The sequence below is a fragment of the Daphnia magna genome, linkage group LG10, assembly GCF_020631705.1.
Source record: "Daphnia magna isolate NIES linkage group LG10, ASM2063170v1.1, whole genome shotgun sequence".
Lineage (NCBI taxonomy): Eukaryota > Metazoa > Arthropoda > Branchiopoda > Diplostraca > Daphniidae > Daphnia > Daphnia magna.
The window spans coordinates 8947527-8967738 of record NC_059191.1 but is presented as its reverse complement, the minus strand read 5'-3'; the positions used below and the strand labels follow the sequence as shown (position 1 = coordinate 8967738).

The 20212-nt window shown below is 39.9% G+C and overlaps 5 protein-coding genes and 2 long non-coding RNA genes across 12 annotated transcripts; 2 read left to right on the top strand and 5 right to left on the bottom strand.

Moving 5' to 3' along the window:
* Positions 1–95: 95 nt before the first annotated feature.
* Positions 96–3075, bottom strand: LOC116932835. The gene is made up of 7 exons (XR_006652466.1): positions 2936–3075; positions 2540–2875; positions 2254–2462; positions 1981–2075; positions 1784–1867; positions 1310–1525; positions 96–999 (listed from the first exon to the last, which is right to left on the bottom strand). It is a non-coding gene; the product is annotated as an uncharacterized LOC116932835 (long non-coding RNA).
* On the top strand, positions 2453–4378 carry LOC116932812 (E3 ubiquitin-protein ligase RAD18). 3 transcript variants are annotated; one of them, XM_032940696.2, is made up of 3 exons: positions 2453–2632; positions 2702–3729; positions 3789–3931. In XM_032940696.2, exons 1-3 carry the CDS (start codon positions 2485–2487, stop codon positions 3789–3791), a joined length of 1179 nt encoding a protein of 392 aa, XP_032796587.1. In that variant the 5' UTR covers positions 2453–2484; the 3' UTR covers positions 3792–3931. The 3 variants fall into 3 exon arrangements, with proteins under 3 accessions (XP_032796587.1, XP_032796586.1, XP_032796584.1); XM_032940695.2 differs by having other exon boundaries at positions 3786–3927; XM_032940693.2 differs by having other exon boundaries at positions 2702–4378.
* Positions 4379–4862: 484 nt separating this feature from the next.
* Positions 4863–7006, bottom strand: LOC116932813 (prolyl 3-hydroxylase OGFOD1). Its single transcript, XM_032940697.2, has 8 exons — positions 6438–7006; positions 6166–6377; positions 5972–6106; positions 5544–5907; positions 5403–5473; positions 5190–5348; positions 5035–5126; positions 4863–4971 (listed from the first exon to the last, which is right to left on the bottom strand). Exons 1-8 carry the CDS (start codon positions 6922–6924, stop codon positions 4908–4910), a joined length of 1584 nt encoding a protein of 527 aa, XP_032796588.2. The 5' UTR covers positions 6925–7006; the 3' UTR covers positions 4863–4907.
* Positions 7007–8419: 1413 nt separating this feature from the next.
* On the bottom strand, positions 8420–10472 carry LOC116932831 (protein charybde). The gene is made up of 5 exons (XM_032940729.2): positions 10138–10472; positions 9577–9662; positions 9366–9499; positions 9122–9292; positions 8420–9047 (listed from the first exon to the last, which is right to left on the bottom strand). Exons 1-5 carry the CDS (start codon positions 10178–10180, stop codon positions 8963–8965), a joined length of 519 nt encoding a protein of 172 aa, XP_032796620.1. The 5' UTR covers positions 10181–10472; the 3' UTR covers positions 8420–8962.
* A 595-nt stretch (positions 10473–11067) lies between these two features.
* LOC123477146 lies at positions 11068–12248 on the bottom strand. Its single transcript, XR_006652467.1, has 2 exons — positions 11961–12248; positions 11068–11392 (listed from the first exon to the last, which is right to left on the bottom strand). It is a non-coding gene; the product is annotated as an uncharacterized LOC123477146 (long non-coding RNA).
* A 203-nt stretch (positions 12249–12451) lies between these two features.
* LOC116932804 (general vesicular transport factor p115) lies at positions 12452–16600 on the top strand. 4 transcript variants are annotated; one of them, XM_032940663.2, is made up of 14 exons: positions 12452–12653; positions 12830–13203; positions 13269–13567; positions 13634–13746; positions 13826–14210; positions 14283–14491; positions 14554–14676; positions 14732–14842; positions 14902–15073; positions 15168–15352; positions 15435–15665; positions 15779–15856; positions 15942–16202; positions 16286–16600. In XM_032940663.2, exons 1-14 carry the CDS (start codon positions 12585–12587, stop codon positions 16349–16351), a joined length of 2676 nt encoding a protein of 891 aa, XP_032796554.1. In that variant the 5' UTR covers positions 12452–12584; the 3' UTR covers positions 16352–16600. The 4 variants fall into 4 exon arrangements, with proteins under 4 accessions (XP_032796554.1, XP_032796553.1, XP_032796556.1 ...); XM_032940662.2 differs by having other exon boundaries at positions 15933–16202; XM_032940665.2 differs by lacking the exon at positions 15779–15856.
* Positions 16601–17377: 777 nt separating this feature from the next.
* On the bottom strand, positions 17378–19968 carry LOC116932816 (methyl farnesoate epoxidase). The gene is made up of 9 exons (XM_032940702.2): positions 19731–19968; positions 19257–19499; positions 18768–19192; positions 18589–18712; positions 18460–18528; positions 18269–18377; positions 18096–18213; positions 17874–18018; positions 17378–17765 (listed from the first exon to the last, which is right to left on the bottom strand). Exons 1-9 carry the CDS (start codon positions 19825–19827, stop codon positions 17584–17586), a joined length of 1512 nt encoding a protein of 503 aa, XP_032796593.2. The 5' UTR covers positions 19828–19968; the 3' UTR covers positions 17378–17583.
* Between the last annotated feature and the right edge of the window lie 244 nt (positions 19969–20212).

The following is a 20212-nucleotide window of genomic DNA, read 5'->3' as shown; positions in this document are numbered from 1 at the left end:
CAAAGGTGATGACGTCATTTCATCTTGTATGCCGTAGTGTTCCAAATGCGGCTCCTGCAAATAGATTTACTTTCTCTTAATCTTTTCTTTCTTTTTAAGATCGTCCCCATTGTCTATAGTGTACTGGTGATTCTATTTTTATCTCAAGATAAAAATTATGATAAAAAAAAAACAGAAATAACAGGATATTAGCTAAATAGGTAACGGTAACATCATGTTTCCTCATCACAAAATGAAACTAGCTATCCAGTCACTGCCCCTTCCCACCGGGTATGCTGATTGAGTACCTGTCACTCACTTCATATTAGTTTTTTAGTACAAGGCTATCGAGAGGGAACGCGTCTAATCCCCTCCCTTAAAAAAAACCTCTTCACATCAGACTGACGGCAAAATTATCAACCGCCTCCGAAGCGATCGAATACTCTGCTCTATATTCAAGAGGATAAAGCGGTTAACTGCTTGGAGTGCATGATAGATAATAAAAGCGGTTAAGTTATTTACACAACTAATTATGGAGTTTACGTCAACCATAGGTAATGAAAAGCTGCAACAAGTCAAACAACAGATGGTGCACTCACGTGGCCATAGCAAGTGAGCTACTTCAACTAGCCTCAATCAATACACGACATTCAGTCATGTGATAACATCGCAACACGCCCTTTCTCTCGGCCTTTCCTACGATTGCTTTATTCATACTCACCATGAAACAGATGAAGTTTCTTGTGGAACTTGGTTGTATTTTCCCAATGATTAAACGCCAAGGCTTTGCATTTCATTGCTTGCTCGGCTGGTGAACCTCTCGTGATTGAAACGGCACATGTAGTTGTTCTACGGATCGGAGACGTCCGCTTCAGTATCGTCGCTTCGGGTGCTTGTCATACCGACTTATTTCTTGAAAAATGATGACGACGACCCGGAAATGTTTGCAGTGTAGGTTAGTGAAGGGGCCCTGTAGGAGCACGTTTGGAATCACATTTTGTCAACGAAATAAGATTTCATCTATTTAAAACAGTAAAAAAAAAAATCATCGTTAGATAAATGCGAATAATAAGATACATCATTGGAGATTAATTAATCACTATGAAAAAAGCATAATGTTACAACTTTGACAATCTACGAGACTGAACATTTACAGTTTTAACGGCACGTTTAACACTGCTTTATTCAAATTGCTTGGTCGAACAAAACTTTTTCCACCTTCAACGAATGTCTATTGGTTTACGAGACTAACGTTTGCAAATTTTATTAAAAATTTTTTGCCCGAAAACACGAGACATTCAGCCGTCTATATATTGCCTGTATATGGTACCTTTTTTCAAAGATAAATCCAAATGTTCCGTATGACAGAAACGGATTCATCAGGTGTGGAATTGGGACGGACGTCTGGCGGCTTTCAACACAGTAAAGTGCGGGCTGGATGTACGTACCTTCGCTATTTGGGGTCTATGTCGAATCAGGCTTATTGTGGCAATACGGGCAAAAATGGTAGGAGCTGCCCGTATTGTTGGTGTTGACATCAAGGGACCTGAAAAGATTATCAGTAAATGCATTAATAAAAGCATCATTCATGCAAAACATAGAGGAGTAACTGGATCCATCAACTTCAAGGACCATATGGGTCTCCACAGAATAATTTGATTATAAAAATGACTAAAAGTGAACTGGATTATGCCTAATTGAGTTCTTGGGTATCCCCAGTTGAATGGCAATAACTTTTTAAGCATAGTATCTGAATTATGGTAACTGATATACAAAGCAGGTATAAACATTGAATATAGGCTACCTGCAAGGAGCACTTGAGTGTTCTAGCTTTTGTTGGGTTAGCTGAATTAACTGATGAAGTCTCGGACATCAATATTTAAATCACCTATAAGTATCAAAGAAACTAATTTTGTAGAAGAACAGGCTTATTTCCTGTTGTATAAGGCAAAATAATAAATCTTATCATGAGAGTGGAAGAATCAAAATCAAGTCCCAAACCTGGTTGATGAACATGGAGCGAAGAGCTAATGGAATGGTGGAGATATTATTCATAAGAAACACCATGCCAATATAATCTAGATAAATCCGTAAAACTGAGGAACAAAGCACATTAGGAATAAAATAAAACTTCCAACTTAACTTATCCAAATGCCATAATCACATTATGATTTAGATTTACAGCCTAAAAAGCATAGTGACATTCCAAAAATAAAAAAATGTTGACCACATTGCACACAAAAGACTATACTATCTGTATTGTAAAGTTCTTACCATCTCCTGATCATTTTCAGACCTAACTATTTCAGTACAACTTCACAGTGATCTCAGTTGGATTCGTAAAGTGTAATATTCAAATCAAAAACGAAGTTGTTGAGCCGGAAATTATCATTGGCAACAGTGCTGTTGAAAGAAATGCGACTTGACAACGTGAAAGTTAAGGTGATGGCGGGATCACATGTACACAGAAGTTGAAAGGCAAACTATAAAAAATAATTTTAGAAAATGGAAGATTCCTTGAATTTTGAAGACATTCCTATTGTTTGGCCGAAAAATTTACCTCAGTTGAAAAACATCGACGACCGTCTCCATTGTCCCATTTGCTACAACTACATGATAAATCCTGTGATATCGACTGCTTGCTCACACAATTGTAATGACTTATATTGTTTCTTTGAACCTTTAAATACTTATCTGTGTAATGTTTTTCTTTTATTACCAGTTTGCTCACGATGCATACGAAACAACATAAGTTTAAAGAACAGCTGCCCAATTTGTTTCATTGACATTTCTGATGGAATGCTGCGCCCCAACCGTTGCCTTGAAGAAATTATAAAGTGCTTTCAGCCCGTGAAGAGTTATATTTTGAAATCTCTTGTGGATAAAATTCCCATCACTGGAGATGAAAATTTGGATGAAAATCATCCTATAGAAACCACAAAAGACAATATTCTACCATGTTCTTCATCTGCAAGTGGCTCTCTGTTAGATGGTGAAGGACCTCCTAAAAAGAGTTCAGATCTTCTTGTACCTAGCTTTGAATATCAACTCCCACAAGCAGCTGATAAATTAGACCTGGACAAAAGCACCCCTGCCACTGATACTCAGCAATCTCCAATGGCTTCATGCAGTCAGTCTAGGAAATCTAAATCAAGAGCTAGTGTTCATCAACAGTCACAAAATACCACACACATTATAAAAGAAGTTCCTTGTCCAGTGTGTAATACATACATGAGAGAGAAGCTCATAAATGTACACCTGGACTCTTGCTTGGAAAAGACTAAACCTGCCAAGAGGAAGCCCATGCCAAAGATGATATATAATCTAATGAAGGATCAGGAGTTGAGAAAAAAGCTCAGAGAGTTAGGGCTGAATGCGTCTGGTGACAAAACCACTTTGATTAATCGACATAAAAAATTTACTATTCTTTACAACTCCGAATGTGACGCCACAGATCCAAGACCCGTTGAGGAACTGAAAGCCATATTTGAACAAGAAGAAGCAGAAAGCCGTCGATTAGCAAACGAATTGCGTTGTGCTCCTGCAAAAGTTAAAACAAATGATGTGAGAAAAATCGAAGAAGAAAACCTTCAGTATTTGAGGAACAATAAAGAGAGCTACGACCGCCTCATCAATGAAATTCGACAGCGTCCAACATTGGCGGTTCCGTCTTTACGATTGCCTGCAGAACCAATACCCGTTCAGGTTAAAAGTGAGCCTCTAAAAGAAGAACATAACAGTGAAGACGAGGTGACTGAAATATTTGTACCTCCAAAGGTCTTTGAGATGATATGTTTATCTGATAGTAGTGATAATGATGAGCCGGGTGGAGCACGGGCAGTGTCGTCTGCGGAAACAACTGATCCTGATTGCGTCAATTCTAGACCATCATCTTCCAACGATTCTATCCCGGATCCCATGGAATCTGGCTGTTCTAAAGACAGTAGTTGCCTATCAATCAGCGGTCAAACTATCACGTTGTCGACTACTGGATCTAGTGACCATAATTCCACATCGCCGACGTGCTATAGTCCAGTTGATGAGTCATCAAATGACTTGTTTGATCACGGAAACAACGGCATTCCTACTCTTCCGTTAGACAACACGAAGTTTAAAAAATCCAACAAAAGATCAAAGTCTCCAACACCGGACATTTCCCAACGCAGAATGTCATTGAGACGAAAATTGTAATTAGAGCTATATAATTGTAAATAACTTCTCACCGTCATGTTTGTTCCAATTATGATTTTGCCTACTTTGCATGCCAGTCATTTGGTTAAAAATTTTATTTTTCGATCGAGATCAATTGCACAAATTTCTTAAGGAAATCGACGAAAAATTAATTGGCATCTGATTTAAAAAAAAAAAAGTGAAATACACCTGTGTTAATCGTCAAAAATTGATCTGTTCTCTTTAACATGAGGTCAAAGTGATGCCTCATCGTTATTTTTTAAAATTCTATTCAAACGATAGATCCATCGCAGTCAACTTTTATTAACGAGGAATCAAACAAGTTTTACGGTTAGAAGTTAATTGATCGACTCAGCAAAAAAAATCTATTCGTGGGCAGGTGTTTCAAAGGGAAAGGGGCAAAGGTAGATCGACAACCGGATATTGACACAATAGTCTATCCAATTATGATGCGTACGTGCAAAGTCTGATGACGTATTACTTTCATTATCTTAGTTTTGAAATCCGTCCGTTTGTGGATTCTTTAATACTTTTATGACAGTAACGCATGCAACCTTAGACAACCTTGTGACAATCTTATCTTCTATGTCACTGAAATTCTGTGCGATACCATGAACGGATTTTACTTTGCACACGGTAAGCCAATAAGGCCACAGAAAGACTGTCAGCTATGTACATGCCATGAATACTGATTGCATGGAAGAAATGTATTTGCCTCAAACTTCGAAAGCAAAGCGTCATTCTCTATTAGGTGGTCTGTCATAATAAACTCCGTTGATGGTGAAATGTTTAAGATCGCCACTGACGTAAACAAAAATATTTCGTTAATGACGTTTAGTTTGTTTTGAAATCTTTTGTTAATACCTGAGGGAGTTTATATGTTTCACGAAACGCATCGTGTCCTGATCCCGATAGACAAGGGCCAGACAGTTATTTGATGGGCAAATTGTGAGTAACTTTTTTAAAAAGTCGAAAGGTAACATAACAGAAATAACAGAGAAACGTTGTCGTTAACATACCTCTTCATCTTCCCCTCTGGCGATGTAAGAAACTTGTCCACCGTGAGCCAATTGCCAATGGTCTGCCGACAAAAAGAACCAAACATCTAGGGCGTATTCACTGCCGTGAGCATCCTCATCGCTTAACATGGTATAGCAACCGGTTTGCCAGCGTGAAACCTAAAAATCCACTCGCGAAAATTAAAAAAATCACGAAAAATCTCATTTTCGTACCTGAAGTCTGCAACAAGGGTCGATATCATTCGATGACCCCTTTTTAGATTTCGACGTTCCATTACTCGGCTCTTATTAGAAAATAAGTTTGGATTGGTTGTTAGAAAAGTCTGAAAAAGGAGGTGAAACGAATATTTATACTTTCATCAGATGAACTTTCGTTTTCACTACTGCTGGGCGTTGACGCCAGTCGATGCAATTTTAAGCCCGTGAGATTTGATAGCACCAAAAAGAAAGCCTCTGACTGGAAAAACTTTCTGGTTTCATTCAACATAGTTGCTGAGGTAGATTCAGTGATTTCGTAATGGCGTTTGTTGGCTGGACCTTGCGTTATCCAACTAGACACATCCAATGAGTGCAGAGCCTCGCATAGTTGTCCGTACTTGTCAGGTTGAATGAACTCTTGTAACTGGATTTCAGACTTTTCGCTAAAAGTCGACTGCACGTCTCCTTGTGTCGAAGGGTCAAGATACGCTGCACTTATCCACGTGTAAAAGTCATCTTCCTGGATTCGAAATTCATTCGAGATTTTCATATTATTTACATATTCTGGTTTTAGCAACACTCACGTCCATATCTTCTGGTTTCGATAAATGTTTAACAGGTTCGACAAATGGAGGAGGTCGTTTGAAGGGCTTTCCATGAAACCAGCCACTTACAGATAAGCGGCATTTGTTACTACCTGCTGCTAATACTTCAGACACCTGCCAACAATACTAATATACATTCCCAGTTCTAATAAAAGTAATTGGTTTAGTAATACCTGATGGAATGATGTTGGTGTGACAGCAAAGAAAGCTAGGCTGTTCCAAATGGGTACCAAAGAAGTGACTATCTTGTCTGGTTGCTTGCTGTCATCCACACTGTACAAATCCAAGTTCCCTCCATCCGCCAGGTTCCAATCTTCATCAACCAAGTACAGAATGTAAGCAATTCGTCTACCTTCCAGTTCATCATCATGGCAAAGCAAGACATCTAAAAATAAGCGATGCTTTATGGCTGCAGAATAATGGATGTTTCTTTGCTTAAGCTAACCTGTATGGTTGTATTGGGCACAACTCATATCCATTGTTGCATTTAACTCAATTCCGGTAACTTGGATAAGCCACTGCCTGAAATCTGAGTAAAGGAATTTCTTCAATGCTGATACAGCTGCAGTGGTAACTTTCTTGAGATCTTGAGACTGGCGGAACTTGTACAAATCATTGCTTTTATCATGGAAATTCAGCGATAAGAGCTCATGTTTAAGTTGATGAAGAAAACTGTCATCTTCAACAAAATTTCTGAGCTGACAACAGTTGAATGGATTTTTATACACAAGACATTTGGTTCCTGCTACTTGGACTTGTTTATCCTGTCTCTCTGTCAAAGACCATGCGTCCGCCGCTGCGCGCAGGAATTCTTCTGTGCTGTAGCTTGAGTTAAACTGAGGCTGTACTAAATCTGTCACTTGCCATTGTCTGTTGGACAGAGCTGGTTTAGTTTGCAAGTTTTTTCCTTTGAATTTCTTTGCCGGATTCATAATATAAGTAACATCAAATCCACTTTCCTTTCATTGCACGTGACAGTAGCGAGCCCACTAGCATGAACGGAAATAATTGAAAAACATCAAGCATTCGTCTGCTAAATTTACAGCCAGCATTGCCATTAATATTAATATTTTCCCAAAATATTATTTATGGAATTATAATTTATAAATCTATTATTCAAGCGCTACAGGCTACAGCGCATTAACAAATGCGCTGTACATACAAACAAAAGTGATTTTGAAGTAAATGAATGACTCTTTAAAAGGTTTTGAGAAGTAGATGTCACAACAAATAAAATAATCAACAGCCAGGAAAAAACAAGATAACTTCGTCCAAAACGGTAAATGTATTTGAAATGGCCCTTGTTTTATTTAGTCAGCTTTTTCTTCTCCTTCCTCTTGCATGGTTTTCCTCTCCACGTGTTGTTAATGACCCATTGCAATGAGAAAAACAATGCCATATGCGCGCTTGGTAACAAAATGCTGACTGCCCCAACTAGTCCTTTCTAGTTCATTCTGGTTCTCTGTTCCTTTAAATATACATACACACACAGACACACACACACACACATTCATTCGTTTGGCTATATCCATTTTGGCTTTCGCGTGTCCCGGCGACTTTCCAAAAAAGAACAACTTTTTTCTTTCTAGGCGAGGGCTACACGTGCCCCGCTTTCTTACTCCCGAGGTAAAAAGAAAATAAAAGAAAGCCTTGCCTGACTGATAGCCAATTTTATTTTAATCAATCAGGAAAAAAAAAGCAAGTAATAAATAAAAGATACTGAACTTTGTCTGCCAACAAAGTCCACGTTTTTGTTGGGCACGACACAATCGCGTCCTTTGAACCGTTTGTTATTCGCGTCCACACACACGCATCCCATCTGCTAAAAGTAACATTGACGCAAGTGGAAACACGCAATTTTAAGAGGGGACGGGGAACTCGAGTTTCGGGCAATATGTGTCACGTCCGATATTGCAGTGGGCATCGGTTCAACTATTTTTTGCCCCGCTCAGTTTCATCACTCCCGTTCGGAACGTGTGTTGGAGAATTGGTCAAATTTAGATAAGCACGTTGTCGGTCAGGCACACGTGCACTCAAACACCTCGTGAAAATACGAAACACTAACACAAAATAAGAACGTTTTTTTTTAGATCATTGCATCATGACTTGACTTTATTTTTTTTTTCTTTTCTTTGTCTTTTTCACATCCATCATAACTTTGTTCAGGAAACATTGACAAGGGCTATAATAAGGAGGGAATACAAAAACAAAGATCATCACCAATCATTTCATCACGATATTAATCTAAAGTATATGTGTAAGGTTGAGTACGTGAGAGTCCTATAGCAACAAGACAAAAAGGGATAAAAGGGAAAAAAATTTGAAAAAAAAAAAAAACGGACAAATACAAACGCACCATCACAACATCACTGTGGTATCCACGGCACCCTCCAGGAGCACATCAGCGGGAAAGGAGACAAAAACAAATCCTGTAGAGGTGGTGGTGTATACAAGTATCATGGAAATAAACATATTGCTGTTGCTGGAACATTGGGTGCAAAAAAAATGCTATTTTTCCTTCTTTTTGGACAAAAAACAGATTTTAACCCACACATATGGACGAGAAATAGATTGCTATCGAGTAGAAATGTATGGGATGATGAACTCTTCTTTTTGTTTTCTTTTCACCTTTTTTTCGCGTCTTTAAACATAAATTTTCAGCACTTAGTAACACAGTATTTTTCTCTGTAGAGCTCTATACATTACACATACACAATATCATTTTTTTTTTATCTTTTTACCTTTGTTCCAATATGAAAGACACTTCCCGAAAGAAATATTAATAGTAATAATAATAATAATAGTAATGTAGGGGGTGGAACACACCCCTCTGTGCAAAGAGATTGCTCGTCGTCATACTAGTCATCTTTCCAACTTCCTTTCGAGATAAATCGCACGCAGACGATCCCTTCCTCTTTAGGAGCTGCCCCCATTTTTTTCTTTAAATAATATTGTTTTTTCTGTCTTCCTCTACTGACTAGATGAGCGGAAGAGTTTACGTTTCACCAGTGAGTAGTCTTGACTAATGACCATTGTAGAACGGTAAGCTAGATTCCTAATGTCATCCATAAAAGACGTTTTCATTAGTAAACTGTAGAAAGTCAAATGTTTTTAAAAAATAAAACTCACTGGAGGAACAATGGAAGCTTTGATGTCCACGTAGTATGTGGCCGTAGTGTCAGGTACAGTTCAAACGTATTGACCGTGTACGGATGGCATTTGACGGCTCCGATCCGTTGCTTCCGATCATTGCTATTGCGGCTGTTGGGTTCTTCAAAATCAATAAACACCATGCATCCTCTGCGAAATCACAAAGATAGAACTCGTTAGTAATTTGTCTGCTAGACGCTTTAATATATAGTGTGCCTCTTACCTAATTCCGCACGGCTCGTCCGCTGATGCGTTGAGAATGTCCCTGGCTATAGATTGAAGGATACCGGCTGGCAACAAAATCTCATTGGGCGCTCGCTGTTGCTGACCATTGGACAAGCGATACCTCGCTCGAGCCTGCCACGTTGAAACAAATATTGTTAGTAAACTTGCGAAAATTACACCCCTAATAAAGAGAGATTGAAAATACGTACTTGGCGCAATTCAGCAGCCAATAATTCTGCAAGTACGTCCCTCGCCGTCTGCTCCTCTGCATCTTCTAAGCTCAAGTTCCAAACATCTGTAAAAGAAAGTTGATTGCTGATTAACTACAATTTGTGTGACAATCTAGGTGTGTCCTTAGCACAAAGGATCATAAGGTTTCTGTCTTTCTATGGTTAATGGGCACGAGACCAAGGGAACCCCAAGAGAGGAGGAGGGGAAACAAAGACAGGTCCGAACTCGGCACGAGTCAAGGTCACAGTTCATTTTAATTTTTTGGGAAAAAATCGCCCATATGTTTCAATTAAACAAAATCACTGTTATTTGGGTGAACTAAATAGATACATGGAGTTAATATTAAACTAGAAAAAAAAAGAAACCGGTAAATGAGAAACGTGACTTTCTCCCCAACGGTTTTCTAGCACGTACGAACGGTCGGGCGACAAAGCCGGTAGGTTAGGGTTTTCTTTGTTAGATTTCGTGAGCCGTCTTTCTCACACAATCAACTAAAGACATGACTTTTTTTCTTAATGAGGAAGAGAAAATTTGCTTACCTTCACTAAAATCAAGAGCTACTGGCAGCGGCATAACCTCCATTTTATTTAAGGTTTGCGAAATTTTGGACGTCACGATTAAAACACGACAAAAAAAAACAGGAATAAAGCCGGCGAATTTAATAACGTGCTGGGTGATGAAGGATGTGATTTGCTTTAAAAAACTGGGGGAATAGTGCAAAGAACTTTTTGCTCTGTGAAATTTTCAAGACAATAAAGAGAGAAAAAGTGGGCCGGTCTTTGTGTACTGAAAGAACAAGGGCGAATGATGGCGACTGCAAAGTTACACAGCCTTTTCAACGTGAATGTTGCCCACCGACTGAGAGAACAAGGCCCTTGTTCTCTGTTTGATACCTTAGCATCGACCACGCGAGACTTTACAAGTTGCAACACTAGGCTTTCTAGCAGACTAAACTGAAGCCTTTATGCGTACTACAGAGCCACCTATGCTTCTCATTTTTCATCCAATTAAATTCTTAAATGATACTGAAAGCTGATTTAAATTAATTTAAAATCATACACTTGGCTTTGATTTTGAATTAACATGTGATTTAGTGCTAACAAAGTGGAATCAATTATAACATTTAATTTGGCAAGACGTTTCAGGCAATACTCGCCACATGGCGCTTCCATAGTGGATATTTCTCATCGAACGCTAGGTGGACTACCACTTTATTATCTATGGTGAACTTTGACGTTCCTTTCTTTGTCCGGGAGGGTTTGCCAGGGTAATGGGGGTATTGGTATTGCCCTGACGGCCCTCAGCAACAAGCCCGTCGTGACGTCACACGCAATCACCCCACTTTTTTACTTCATCTTTTTATTAAATTTTTTTTCCCAACCTCTTTTCTTTGTCTTGGGAATTGTCGTTTTTTTCGGATGAAATTTCCGTTATCACTTGCATCAGCCATTTTTTAAAAGTTTATTTCAATGACTTTCGCTTTTAATTTTTATTTTTTTACCGGTTCCAGAAAAATCTTGAATGAACAAAGGCTATGATAACATTTTGGCATGATGAACAAAGGGCAAACAGCAATTTTGAAAATAAAAAAATAAACCATTATATCCTGGGGTTGGAAACAAGAAGGGAGTTCCTGGTTTCCCTGTTCGACGTCACGTAGGCTTCGGATGGCAACAGCATTAAAAGCCAGCGGTGTGCAGCCAATAGCCATCCAGCGACATTGTCTATATATTGTTTTTTAAGTACTGAATTGCTGGATGTGTACATGGCAGGGAGAATTCGCAACACAACCAACTGCCAGCCGGATGCGAAAGGAGATAGAGAAAGAAAGAAATGGATTACGCATAGGAAAATAAAAAAAGGTAGGAAGAGACAAGTAAGAATCAATAATTCTGTAACAAAGAACTTTTTTTGGCCTTGTTCCCCAAGATATTTTGTCCCTTTTCCAACAGACCCTAAAACGTTCTATCCATTTCCAGAGATCGGTTTGGGATTTAGTGTCTATTTCCTGCTGTTGGCTAAGTAGATGCAAAAAGAACAGATGGACCATGTACTGGAAAATCGACCGCTACAAACAGGTATATCCAGTCTTTTCAGAAAGGGGATTTAAAAGACTCGAGTTTTCTGTATAAACAACAAAGAAATACAAGAGAAAGGACAAGGGAAAAGCCTTAGGCGTGATATCCCGTTTGACACTTCTCACACAATTTGTCCGTGAAGGTCGTGATAGAAAGGAAAACAAAAGAAAACAAGTCACCAAACTGCTAAATGGATGAAAATTCATTTCATAGCCCTAACACCACCAGAACCGGTTGGTCCTCTCACAGTTCTTTTAAATAATACTCGTTCTCTTTTGTTTTACCTGAAAAAGACCTCCTGTAGTCACGTAACCCAACTCGTTCTTCCCCTCGATCGATCGACAGGATGTCAAGTCTAGCATTATATGCGTTAAATATTAGACGTGGCACGGAGCGAAAGGATATCCTCAGCGCGTGATAGGATATACATTTCAAATTAGCCAAGAATTCCACGAAAGGATCGAATGTGACCTCGAGCCGCACACCCGATACCTGGCGAATCTGCGATCTGTCAAACGAAACCCATTCAAAACTCCCTCCTCGCGTCCAAATCCAATTCACCGGCCTGAGAATGAAAAAGCAGCTTCGATTTTGAAATCTGGCAATGCTTGTTTTAGCAGACAAATTCCCTGTAAGAAAATAAAATAAATTAAAAATTATGGTTAAGGAAATTTCGTAATTCAAAAAATTTCCCCAGAATAAAATTTTCGCTTAAAATTAAACTGTATCAACTAAAATGTATGAAAACTACATCTTAATAATTACTATCGCGTTAGTTACCCGATCGATACTCGAAAGGAACAGTCGTCTGCAAAAGCCCATGCAATAATATATAAATGACGTGTAACTTACGATTTCTTCCGAGTTGTGAAAGTAAATAAATAACACAATACTACCCAAAACGCATAATGGATTATTTCTTTGGATTTAAGTCGGTCATAAGTCAGCCGGAAGCTGAGCCGTCCCCAGCCGATACGGTAAATAAGTTGGCGCTAATGAGCAGCAGTCACTTTAAGTATTGCCCTTGACCGATTTTCACGAAACATATCTATGACATCTAAAATTAGATAGCTGATGAAGACCAAAAAAAAAAAAAAAAAAAAAAGAAAAAATTGTACCATGCATTGTCAGAATATTTCTTTTTTTTAATCAGGTGCTGCGACTGGTCGAAAGGGTTACTTCTTCAACTCTGCTGGAAGATAGACGGGATGCCTGCAGAGCCATCAAGGCTCTTTCAAAAAAGTACCGTTTGGAAGTTGGTGCTCATGGTTTGGATGCCTTGATTGCAGTGCTTATTAGTGATCCAGATTTAGAAACATCCAGTTTTGTCCTGGAAACACTATGCAATGTCACTTCTTCAGAAGTTTTTGATGAAGAGGGTGTGGGTGCTCCCGTTGGAGAACAGTTCACTGAAATATTTCTAAAAAAATCAGAGAATGTCATCAGTGTCATCACATTACTGGATGAATATGATTTTCACGTCAGACTTCCAGCAATTCGTCTTCTTATGAACCTCTTGAACAACAAGTATTTCAACATAGTATACATAGGTATCATATCAGCGACACTCAGTGACTCATATTGATTTGTAGATCGAAAGAAATGCAAGAAATTATTCTAGCCTGTCCAATGGGGGTAGCTAAATTGATCGATATCCTCAGTGATAGCCGGGATTTTGTTCGCAACGAAGCCTTGCTTCTTCTCATCCAGCTGACCAAAAGCAATGCCAATATCCAAAACATTATCGCTTATGAACGTGGTTTCGACCAGCTCTTCAAAGTTGTTGCTAGCGAAGGATACAGTGATGGTGGTATCGTTGTAGACGATTCCCTCCAGCTCATGCTTAATCTTCTTAAACGTAATGCATCCAACCAAACAGTCTTTCGAGAAGGTATAAGTACATGAAAATTCCTATAAATAGCCACCTAAAACAAATCATTAAATATCTATTTCACAGAATCTTGCATGAAAGAAATAACTCCGTTCTTCCGGTCATGTCAGCCTTCAGAGAGTGACCCAGGGCACAGTTGGTCTACCCAAAAGATCAGCAACGTACATTCCATGCTTCAGGTATTGTACCCAATTTATTAAGTACGAAAAATTGAAAACATGTCGATAAAACGTACGGGTTTATATGGTACACTTCCAGGTGGTGAGAACCTTGGTCTCACCCGCCAACGCAACTCAGGTGGTGTCTCCAGCTCAGAAAAATGTGTATGGCTGCGGTCTGCTTTCGGAATTGTGTGCCCTACTGATGTCGCCTGGTGTTCCTGCTGATATTCTCAGCGAAATAATTTGCACGGTCGGTGAGTCGATTCGTGGCTGTCGTAGGAACCAAGAATTCTTCGGCCAGGTAATGGCTTCTTCATCACCACCACGGACAGCCTTGATTGTCCTGCTCATGTCGATGGTCAACGAAAAGCAACCGGTGCCTCTAAGAGCTGCCGTTCTGTACTGTTTCGAATGTTTCCTCTACAAAAATGATGTTAGTCAGGGACAAATTATCCAGGCTCTTCTCCCTACATCGACAGAAGGTAAGATCCAATACCTGGATAGAGAAAGTGACTTTTACCGTTAGCATGGTTCATTTTCATTTGTTTTCTCAGCGATGCAGAATATTTCAGCTGGCCAGTTATTGTGTGGTGGACTCTTTTCGACCGATTGCCTTTCCCACTGGCTGTCTTCCGTAGCATTGTCTCACGCTCTTGTTGGCAATGTCAACAACAAAGAGTTATTACTAAGGGTACACTTGGCAATTGCAAAAGATGTCGCACCCGTTTCTCTGCTACAACAAGCTTTTAATATACTCCAGATGGTAAGCACAATTGAACTGTTCTACTCAAAACATTGTTTCTAATTATTTTCATTTTTACGTAGGGTGGTAAGCTACAAACTCGACTGGGTATCCTCACCCTTCTTTCAACTTGGCTGGCCGATAGCCCCAACTCTGTGGCTCAATTTCTAAAACTGCCAAATGCAGTAGCATTCTTGACCGCTCTAGTAATCAAACGTGACCTTGCGTAATTCGGTTCTGGAATAATAGTTTCGGTTATAGGTGGCTTCCAATGAGCACGACGACCAAGAGGTGCTCGTGCAGAGCTTGTGCGCGTTCCTCCTAGGACTTTGTGTGGTGTACAATAACGATTCGAATAGCAACTTTTCCAAGGTATTTCATTCGTTGTTTCTCTCGGGCTTTTCTAACTGAAGTTGTGTTATGATGCATAGGAATCCCTGTGTCAATTGATAACCAAACGAATCGGAGTCGAAACGTTTGTAGATAAACTAGCCGAGATTGCCAAGCACGAGGTTTACAGCAAAGCCCTTAAACACCCACAAATTCGAATCAATACCGCAGCCGACATCCAGTTCGATCACGAATTTTGTCGCCTGTACAAAGGTATCTTTGACTTCCACACCTCGCCATTCGCATCGACCGAAATAGTTTTGGATTTCGTCGGATGTTAAACGTTTTTCTTTTTCCCTATTAATAGCACTCGAGAGTGTTATAGCCAAAGCAGTAGCCCCACCTACCAGTCCCAAAGGGGCGGAATCCCCCTCCGAATCTGAATTGAAGGCTGTGTCCAAATACAAGGACGTGATCCGAGAACAAGATGGACAGATCCAGCACCTGCGGCAGCGATTAGCCGCCTTGGAGGGAGATCACATAGCTGCCCAGGTAGCATGTGTGTGTCATAAAAACAGCCTCCATTTAAAAGTAATCTGTTGAATTTTCCTGGATTTACTCATGATTCACGTAGAGCAAGATTGAAGAATTGAATGTCAATTTGCACCATTTGCAAGACCAAAATACTTTGCTTAAAGCCCAGAGAAACAACAACGTCATCATTGATGAATCAGAGCCTTCGTCTCAATCCGAGTCGTCGACTGAGAAGCTGATGAAGCAATTGGAAGCCTTGCGCTTAGATAACGAGAGGCTTCAAGGGCAGCTGGAACAGCAACAATCGGCCAAAGATTTAGGAATGCCAGTCGTGAGTATCTTTCGGATGCACTTGCAATGTTTTGCGAAGGGATTAATCAGCTTGACACGTGGCATGTTTATGACAATGATTGATTGGAAAACCGTATTCACCGTTGCATGTAGAACGGAGGAGTTGGCCTGGCTGTCGAATTTGCTTCCACCCAATCTGCTTCCATTATGGATAGCTTTACTACGCATGAAGTATCTAAGCTATTTCATTTCAAAAATCAAAAATGCTTATTTTAATCAACTTTTCATCCATTCTTCGAATGATGAGGATGTCCAGGTTTGCTCATTCTTCCGGCCGGAATCATCAGCCAATACAATGGACTTGGAACTCAAAACTGTTCGTAGTCGACTGGACGCGATGGAAGCCGAATTGGCTGAAACGAAACGTTGTTTATCAGTCTCTATTGCAGAAAATGCTGAACTGAAGGAAGAAATTGATCGGTTGAAAAAAGATCAAGAGGATTTACTCGTTCTTTTAGCCGACCAGGATGGAAAGGTGCAGAAATACAAGGATAGATTGAAAACCCTTGGACAAACGGTATTCTTTAATCCAGACTATTTTTAGTTCATATTTTTGTGTGAAAAAGAATGACGAATAATTTGCTATACGATTTAACTCAGGTCAGTGAAGATGAAGACGAAGAGCTGGACGACTTGGGTGAAGACGACGAAGAGTTTTCATCTTAAAAAAAAACAACAAATTAAAATGAGAAAATTCTATTTTTAAAGAAATGATTATATTTCGTCAGTGGGGAGAAAGAAAAAGTTTTTTTTAACGGACTGGAAACACCCACACATTTCCATTGAAAAAAAAAAAGAAGAAGAATAGTGTGTGTTTTTCATGTGCAGATTACGGTGGAAGATTGAGACTCGTGTTTGTGTACGTTTACAGCTTGTCTTGTCTCGAAACGCATACAAAAAAAAGTTGTTCCAAAAGGCCAATTGATTATCAGACGGGCACGAGCGGCGCTAATCCTCCACGGTTTTTACTTCTCTAACCGGGTACGTAGGGTATATCCTGTTCCAGTCGTTTGTCTTCCAAAAAAAAAAACATCTTGATAGTAAAGACTAGCCAGTTGTGAAATGGATTTCCTATTGTCGCCCATTTGTTATCACTTCCACACAAATTGAGAAGAAGAGAAATCTGACGTTCAATTTGATTGTGAAAACGGATGGGCTCGGCTCCAGTTTTATTTTTTCTCATATCTCTTATTGTTTCTGAAGTCTCTTGTTGTTATGAAAGAAAGAGAAAAAAAGTGGAAATCTTAATATTTTTAAACTGTCAGACACGTGTACGTTTCCTGTCTATTGGCGGGTAGTGGGCCCGACTTGGGTGTGTTCAAAAGGCGCTAAAAATCTAAAAGAGAAACCTCCCCGGACAAAAAGAAATGGGAACAAAGGTCGCCACTCTCTTGTATAACAAGTGTGGGCAGGAATAGATTACCGAGATTTCCGAAACAATTCCAGGAAGAAGAAAACGCACTAAAAATATTCCCCTATTAGGAAGGGCACATCTTTTGACTTTCGAACAAAGTTCCAGAGTTTATTTTCCTGTTTGATGTGAAACTACTGGTATTGACCGGTTGCGCTATATTTGAATTCGTCTGCTTCGTTCGGTGAAATTATTTCGCAACGTCAGTGAATCGTTCGAAACAATCAATCACTCGGCTAAGGAATGTAGAATCGAGCCGTCAATAAGTTGAATTTATCATGTAAATACCGAAAAGTCTTGTATTTCTTCTGTTTATTCTCCTCCTCCTCCTCCTCCAAAAATTTCTGTTAGTATTACAAAATTTGAAAATTTGTTTTCCCCGTTGGGAAGAAAAAATCGAATCGTCGAGTTGAGTGATGATCCACTGAAAATGCTGGCGTCTTTTTCACTTAAAAGTCGTAGACGTCTGTCGAGTTATAGGTTTTTCTTAAAGGCGAGGCGTTACGATGGCTTGGAATCCGTGGTATCCGTTTGTGACGCCAGTCAGCGGCTCCAGCGTCGGCAGAGGACGATCCGGAATGGCTTTCAACTGGAACGCTTTAAGCAGCGCCGTCGTAAAAAGGAAGAAACTATTTCGAGCCAATGGTTCACCCAAACACTGCCGTTTACCTGGTACACCCAACGACAGCAGTTAACCAATGACAAATGTTCGTATATACCTCCCCCCAGAGGAGAAGTTAAAAATGAAAACTATCATAACATTCTCTGCTTTATTACCTAAGCCGAAGGACATGAGTCTCTCCGATTTTTTCACTTTAAGACCATCAGCATCTAAATGCCTTTCGGGTCGAAACACTTCCGGATCGGCCCAATACGTTTCGTCCATTTGGACGGAATAAAGATTAATCATCACGAGACTGCCCTGTAATTTTAAAATAAAATTAATGGCAATGAGTTTTTCCAGAGGTCGACTATTATTAGAATGTAGCGGTGATGTACCTTGGGGACGTTGAATCCTCGGAGTTGGGTGTCTTTTGAGGCGCAATGCATCAAGGTCAGAGGTGCCACATTGGCCAGACGAAGGGTTTCGATGAGGACAGCCTCAGTGTACACCAAACTGGGAATTCTGTTATTTTCTAAGAAAGAAAAGAAAGTGAAAAGCGTCTTGTTACCTGGGCCGATGCGCAAGCGACGGAAGGGCATCGCCGCAAATTTGATCCAATTCGGCTTGCATTTTTCGCTGAACGTCCGGATTATGGAGCAGATAAAGTAGGGCGAAACCTAATGTTGTTTAATTCATTCCAGGGAAACGCTAAAATAGGTTAGTTTTTCAAAAAAAAAAGCACTTTAGTATTTGTCAAACCTATGGCATTGCTACTAGTCTCCGATCCGGCGATAAATAGGTCAATGGTTGCCGCTATGAGTTGCTCGACTACGGATTATTAAGTAATGATAATATTTGCGATGAAATCTCGATTTTAAATGAATTTACGGTGAAAGGAAGTATTTGCGTTGTGATCCATTTGTTGTTTCTCCATTTCTTTCAGGAAGACATCGATATAATCACGAGGAGCATCATCATCCGAACGAGTCTCAGCATGTTCTTCAATCGTATCCTGAATTTTCAAAATGTTTAGTAATTAGAGACAAATTTACAAGTCATTTGCATACCCGCATGAACTTATGCAGAGGTCCAAAGATGTCGTTGCGGATGCCCATAGTTTTCCATAACGAGGGGAAAAGACGTAACAGGAAAGCAGGTACGGCAATGCTGGCCGTTTGGGGCTTAAAACTGCGATTAAATAATTCGACCATGCCCAGGAGGCTTGTGAGACGGGCGTCGTCTCCTTTGAAACGCTCACCTCCAGTTAGAGCCCACAAAATATTGAGGACGTTGCGATTGAAACTGCCCGACTGAAAGTGTACCACACCCTCAGGATCGGAGCCCGCCTGTTCGCCAATTAAGCGGATCAATTCGCGAATCTCTTCATGGATCATTTCTTCAGCAGATGTCCGACCGAAGCCAAGATCCCTCAGGTGACGTAATGCGAACCGTCGTTGCTCGCGAAAGAAATCGCCATCGACAAACATGAAACCTGTCAAATTTTGGTCGTAGCATAACAATTTAAAAGACATGAAATCATATACACACACACATACCAAGTCTTTTGTTAAATGTTCGGGCGCGTCGTGCAGCCGTATCGGGTCGTCCGTTCAAGTCGTCATTGTTGAGAGCCTCTTTGACGGCTTCGTAACCACACACGGAGATTGTTAAATTCAGTCCCATGTAAAATCCGGTCACGGGGCCATACGTTTCGCTCAGTTTGATCAACGCCTTGTAAGGTGTGGCATGATGTTTCTTCAGAAACGGGATGTAACCGACCAACGGCAAGCCTTTCGGTCCTTTTGATTTTCAAAACTTGTATATTAGTAATCATATTGCTCATCAACACTTCTCCCATTCCACTTTTTTTTTTGTTTTGTTTTTTGCTTTTAAATTTTGGCAAAATTTCGCATTTTGCCGTCAGCGATGTTTGTTATCATAATTATAGAGATAATTATGAATGTGACAATGATGGAAATGGATCAAAATAAATGTATGTTAGATAGAAGATTCTTTTTGAATTTTATTACCTGGAGGAATGTTTGCCGGTCGTCTACATTGCGTAAACAAAAGTAAAATGACCACGAGACCCAATAATATCAAGCCGAGAAAAATGGCGGCGTCCATGATCGGAGTAACTTGTGTAGTGCCTTACGTCAGTCGTCGGCCACTGAAAATGCATTTTCCCGTTTGGATAGAAGAAGCAAAAAGCCAAGGCCAAAGACCTTCTTGAATTGCGTCGTTTCTGTTGGAGGATTTCTTTTCTGGTTTTTTGTTTAACTTTTCTTATCATATATCAACTTTGCCCCGAGCATTCGGTCTTCTAGTTATAAAAAGAGAAGTTCTTGTTTCCATGTGCGTGCAGCCGGCAGCTCGCGTGTATAAACCAGGGGATGACCGGTCAAATCGAATGGAAGTAAAAGATAGCTATTGTTGTAATATTGGTTCGTTTTGTTACCTTTTTAAAAAGAAAGCATGATAAGATCGCGATGAATTCGGGTTTCTTGTCATG